This window comes from Rattus norvegicus, chromosome 2, assembly GCF_021556685.1.
Source record: "Rattus norvegicus strain SHRSP/BbbUtx chromosome 2, alternate assembly SHRSP_T2T, whole genome shotgun sequence".
In the NCBI taxonomy this organism is placed as follows: Eukaryota; Metazoa; Chordata; class Mammalia; order Rodentia; family Muridae; genus Rattus; species Rattus norvegicus.
In genome coordinates, this window is record NC_141535.1 from 125,043,897 (window position 1) to 125,050,272 (window position 6,376).

The 6,376-nt window shown below is 37.8% G+C and overlaps 1 protein-coding gene across 2 annotated transcripts in view; it reads left to right on the forward strand.

The window, feature by feature from the left end:
- Nucleotides 1–1,521, forward strand: part of Hspa4l (heat shock protein family A (Hsp70) member 4 like) — a 52,681-nt gene extending 51,160 nt beyond the window's left edge. Inside the window, exon 20 of one of the 2 annotated variants that reach the window (NM_001106428.2) lies at nucleotides 279–1,521. In NM_001106428.2, the coding sequence (NP_001099898.2) occupies nucleotides 279–467 (189 nt within the window). In that variant the 3' untranslated portion in view covers nucleotides 468–1,521. The remainder of the gene's footprint in view (nucleotides 1–278) is intronic. The other variant, XM_087619315.1, reaches the window with a different exon arrangement.
- Nucleotides 1,522–6,376: the final 4,855 nt, after the last annotated feature.

The following is a 6,376-nucleotide window of genomic DNA, read 5'->3' on the forward strand; positions in this document are numbered from 1 at the left end:
TGGTAGTCTCATACCTTTAATCCCAGCCCTCTGAAGGGAGAGGTGGGTGAATCTCTGAGTTCCAAACCAGCTTGGTCTACACAGTGAGTTCGGGATAACCAGGGCTACACAAAGAAATTCTTGACTCAAGAAACAAAACAAATAAAAGATACAGTAATAAAATTGTTAAATATAGTGACATATTCAAATGTATGAGGATGCATGAGAGATTAGAGAAGACCAACAAATATCTAAGTGTTTGTGTAATGTTTGACATGGCTCATTGTTTCTGTCTCCAGGAACTGGATAATTTCTGTAACCCCATCGTTTATAAGCCCAAACCAAAAGTAGAAGCTCCCGAAGATAAAACAAAAGCTAGTAGTGAGCACAATGGACCGATGGATGGACAGAATGGTGCAGAGAGCAGCCCAGACCCACCCAAAGGAGGCTCCCAGCACACCGACTCTGGAGAGATGGAAGTGGACTAGGCGCCATGTAATTCAGCAGGGGTTAACCACAGGGTCCGTCCATCCTTATGCCTGGTACACACAACATATGTTCAGTTGTTCCTAACTACTTTGTCATTTGTTTTTTGGAGTAGTTTCGAAAAGTGTCTATATTGAGTGCATATTGATGTCCATTGCTGCTGTGAAGCTTTAGCTGAATATAGACGTACAAATCAGTTTGAGCTCTCCTTACATACTTTGTGTCAGTATGCAGGACTGCTATGTACTCGGCAACCACCCACTGTAGCCACAGCTTCTACTTGCATAGCCCTCAGCTTCTGTGTGCAGGAACAGGATACTGCATTGCTCTTTTGTTGCAGAGGCAGGGTTAACTGCATTATTGTTGTGAAAACAATCTGAAGATAATGTGGTTTAGAGCCACCAGCACTGACCCTTTTCTAGTTCCCTAATGCTATCACTTAAATATTAAAACAAACGGGAGGTTCTGACATCCTAGAACATCTCACTGATGCGCCATAAGGAATCCAGTCTTGTCATCACATAAATGATCAAAATGACACTCAGAGGGACAGTGTGGTTTGAGTTGGAATAACACCAGCATTTGCTGCTTTTGTTAGTAGCATGGATTTGTGTTTCCTCCTCGAGTAACTCTTCATTTGAAACTGTTGATCTACTTGTCCAAAAGACCAGCTGCTGTCCACACTTGTCCACACTAATGCTAAAGCACTGTTGACCTGCTCAGGTGTGCATCTGTGATGCTGACAGCCTTGGTTCAGTTTATAGTTGTGTTGGTTTTCTTAATTGCTTTTTGTTAATAATACCTTAATCTGGGGTAGGGAGACGTTGCACAATGCCTTGCATTATATATACCTATCACTGATTTAATGTTCCAATGTAGATAGACACTATTAAATAAGCAGTAATTCCTTGAAAGGAGTACCTGTACCAAGTCTTAGGAAATAATGCTTGTAATAAACTGTGTTACATCAGTAGGTAAAATACATAATGTTACATAGTGTAATATGATATAATGTGATTAAATTATAGTTCCTGCTGTTAAATTGCCTTTTGAAAACTTGGCTCCAGGGTTGGTGCTTCTTAAATGGGGAAAGGCACAGTGAACTTCAGCCATCTTAAGGACCTGGCCTGTGGTTTATCACCAGACTCGTTCCCACCATTCAGTTGTGTTCTGAGCCTTGGAACTGTCTTATTTAACCATGGGGAAGGCTGGAGTGATGCTTCAGTCTTCAAGGGACAGAAGCAGGACAGAATGCAACGGGCCCTTGTGTTCTTAGTGCTGTTCACTGAAGATTGACTTCAGGTACAATTTTCAGAGGCTCTTTGTTTTCCCAAAGCTAAATCTTTATATTAAACTCAATACTGACTTTTTCTTAAGTAGCTAAAGACCGAGAGTATACTATCTTTAGGGATAGCCATTTCTCAAATGAGTTCTCTAATAGAGATTTTGTTCCTACAATGTAGTCTGCACTGAAAGGAGAATACAGGAGGGTGGGATTGTCATTTTGCAGGAATTTTTATTCAGATTTTGGGGGTAGATATCATTTCCTTTTATTAAGAAAATCATAAAATCCAAACATTTTAAATGTCTATATCTTTTATTACAGTGAAACAATTAGATCCAAATAAATGAAGAAATACATTTTAAGTAGATATCAGTTACTTTTAATTTGTATGGTAAATATATACACAGGTACACTTAAGGAAAAAAATCATGGTTGTAAAGGGAATACATAACCGCACAGAGATTGTCTAGCTGCTTCCTGGTTATGGCTTAGACTCAGTAAGGAGCTGTCCCTCAGGACCTGTTGGAAGTAGAAGAGACGTCTCACCCTGCGTCTGAATGTCCAGAAGCCTCAGGTTTTCCATTCTGCTAAGTCACTTCCACGCAATTAGTTTAATGTTTTAGTCAGAGAAAAAAACATAATTATATAATATCATTTAGTAAGTTTAGTATATCTAAAGATAGTCTATACTTTACCAATTTGATGTGAATGCTTTTTAAAAAAAAAAACTATGCTATTTAAGGGAAAGAAAATGTACTTTCCTTAGCAGTTTTGTGTTGACAGTATGATTCAACTGATCTTTAATATGCATTGCAATAGGTAATGCCAGATCCAAGCGTTTTCAAAGCAAAAAGGTGCACTTTAAAGGACACACAGCCAAAGCAATGTTACTGTCCAGCATACTGCTTAAAAATATGTTAGTATGGTTTAATTCTGAAAGTACAAATTATCTTCCTTTAAGAAACCAACCATTGGGGTTGGGGATTTGGCTCAGTGGTAGAGCACTTGCCTAGCAAGCGCAAGGCCCTGGGTTCGGTTCCCAGCTCCGGAAAAAAAAATAGAAAAAAAAAAAAAAGAAACCAACCATTAAGGCAGTTGTGGTGGACATACCTTTAGTCCCAGAACTCAGGAGACTGAGGCAAGCATATTTCTGAGTTTGAGACTAGCTTAGTTTACAAAGCAAGTTCCAGAACAACTAAGGCAACACAGAGAAACCCTTCCTCAAGCCATCTGCTCCCCGAAAAAAGAAATAAATCTGTAATAACCAACTATACGAAGACTCTTAAATGATACAAAAAGGGAAAGGAAGGAAGGAAGGAAGGAAGGAAGGAAGGAAGGAAGGAAGGAAGGAAGGAAGGAAGGAAGGACCTGCAAGATAAGGGTGCAAGCACCCAGGAGTGGAGATGGAAAGAGTCTGAACTTAACTATGGCCATGCCGGATTACACTGAGATTCTATCCCAGAAAAGAATTCTTTAGCAAACTACAGAATTTTTAAAATTCTAAAAAGCTACAAACATCAAGTAATTCAAATACTAAAATTACATGTCAGTTTTAAAACAGTAACCAGGTCTTTGCTGGGTTGGAGGTGTGGGCATCAGGTGATAGTTTCCTGACAAGGCATCTTTAAATATTAGAGCTCAATATTCAATTTAAAGATAGTGTTAAGCCACTCATATTAGCAAATGCCTTTTATCCTAGCACTCCTCAAGCAGAGGCAGACAAATTTCTTGAGTTCAAGCCAGTCAGATCTACATAAGGAGCTCTAGGCCAGTGCTACATAGTAAAACCCTACCTCCAAAAGGGAAAAAATGTTTTTAAACATTTTATCAGAATTAGCACATCCGTGACTTAAGAGAAATCCACCTGAAAAGGTGAGAGACCTAAACTGTGACCTAGACTAAGTAAAATTATTTTTCCATTCTTACGCATTTGAAATGTTATGGTGACCTTTGAAACAATTCCAGGAGCCATTCCCATGTGGCTTTGATACCTAGGGCTTGGTAACTCAGAGAGATTAAGTCCTTTGTACTAATTTTATGAAACAGGACTGTAGGTGGGGACAGGTGTTGGTGTAGAGGGGCCTCACTAACATTCTTAACCCTGGGATAGATCCCTAAGCAAAAAGAAGTGTCATATTTTAGAAGGCCTAGAGGTGACTTATTTTAGATATATACAGTTTATAAAACTTCATTTTAGAAATTTGTTTTGTGACATTTGGTTATAAAATTTTAATGAATGAGCTAATTGATTTTTCGTTTGTATTTGAAGATGTGGATGACAAAAAAAAACAAAAGAGAGGTGCTTATAGAGTCTGGTTCTAATCATTGCTACCCTCTTTCTGGAGTCCATATTTTAACAATTCTTTAAAAAGCTAAACAATTTTAAGGCAGCCAGGAAATTTTAGAGGACACAGACATTTGACCAAAAGATTTTCAACTTTAAACATTTATTTATGGTTCTTTGTCAAGACTTAATCTAAATATTTTAAAAGCAATTCCAAGAAAACATACAAGATTTTTCTTTTGTTTAATAAGCTTTAATAAATAATCAAAGACCAGCATTTTAGCTAAAAATTGTAGTTATTTAACCATCATATTTGTCTTTAAAGTACACAAAATTAAATTCTTGGATCTGGAAAGATAGCTTAGCAGTTAAGAGTACTGGTTGTTCTTCCCCAAGGACCAAGATTCAGTTCCTAGCACCCTTATCACTGCTCATAGCCACCTGTAAGTCCACTCCCAGAGGATTCAATACCATCTTTTAGCCCCAGCAGGCACTGCAGGTACAAACATAACATTCTGGCAAACATTCATACACATAAAATAAGCATGCAATCTCATATTCAGTGTCTTCTAACAAACTAGTACTGGGATTACAATCTTGCCAAAATGTGTTAAGTTTAATGATGTGTTAGTACACTGTTCTATTACTAGAAAGAGACACACACCATGACAAAGACAACTCATGTCAAAGAAAGCGTTTCGTTGGAGGCTTGCTTACAGTTTCAGAGTTGAGTCCATTTGCATGATGGCAGGTAAGCAGGATGGTGCTGGAGAAGTAGCTAATAGCTACATCCTGATCTATAGGCAGTAGGCAGAGAGAAACAGAGACAGACACTGGGCCTTCTATGATCTTTTGAAACCTCAAGGTCCAACCCCAGTAATGCACTTCCTCCAACAAGACCACACCTCCTAATCCTTGTAATCCTTCTCAAACCACTTCTAGTCTCCAGTGACTAAACAGAGCCTATGGGGGAGCGTTCTCATTCAAACCACTAAACATGGCAAAATTCTTAGTTATGTTAAACAGTAAAGGGGCATCTAGAATGTTAAGAATGTTGAAAATCAAACCGCTTCAAAGGAAAATCAAAAACTAGAAATTGACAGACCTGTACAGCTGCAAAGGCTCCTTGCCTACTGGATTCTTAAGGATGCATCCAGCATATTATAATAGTGAAGAGTAAAAAGGGAAGAATATTTGTTAAAATATATTGAGACAAGGAGCTTTCAAATCAAGGAGTCAAAGATAGCAGTAACTAAGTCATGACCATCTGATGCATGATGCAGTCATATCCATGGTACTGACATAGCATGACCCTTGCTTGGAGTATGAAGTTATGTCACCCAAGTCACAGGATGATTATTAAGAAAACATATAGACACCCAAAAACATCCTGTAGAGATGATGAGATACAACATGCTTTAAATTGTATTACAGAATTTAAATAACTAGTTTTCACAATTGGCTGTATGTAAAATGTCATTTAAATAGTGTTTTCAAATGCATTGCTCTTACAACCTTGATTTTCCTTTAACTCTTCTCTTTCATAATATTTAAAGCATTCATCTGCCATGTTGATAATTAAATTAGCAGTTTAAATTAGCAACTAAAGTTCCCTTGAGGCCCTTTCCCCTTGTATTTGAGATTAGGTCTTGATATATAGTCTTAGCTGGCCTCTAACTTGTGATCCTCCTGCCTCAGCCTTGAGCTTTTACATCACACATATGTAATAAACCAGGATGAATATTCCAGATTCATCATTTTCAGGTTTAATAGTGGCATTGAAGTAGTCCTTGGCCAAAAGAAGTCAGTTTGTGAATGTTGTGTGTTAAGTATGACAAAATAACAAGACTAGAAGTTCAAAGTAAAAAGCAGACACCTTTGATTTTTGATTAAGAAAAAGCACTCTGCATCTCTTTATTTAAAGTTTCCTGTTTGTTCTTTCTGAGAGAGTAAGTGAAAACACCTTTAAAATCATGTCACCTGCTTAGAATGTACATGTTAAAAACAACTTAAGACCAAAAAAAAACCTAGCTTTACAGTGTACATTTTTCTCTAAAATAAACTTTGGTGGCTTAGTGTCTTGGAAGGAGAGTCCTAATATGAAACTGTCACCTCTTAGATTTCGGAGGAAGAAGCCATTGTTACTAAGCTGTGTAGTGTTACATTACACTACATAGTTTTTTTGTTTTGGTCTGGTGTAGCTTTGGCTGTCCTGAAATTAAACTCACTATATAAACCAGGCTTGCCTCAGAGATCCTCCTGCCTCTGTCTCCTGAATGCTGGGACAAAGGTATGTGCCACCACCACCCAGCCAGAATAGTTTAAAGAAAGTTATGCTAAAT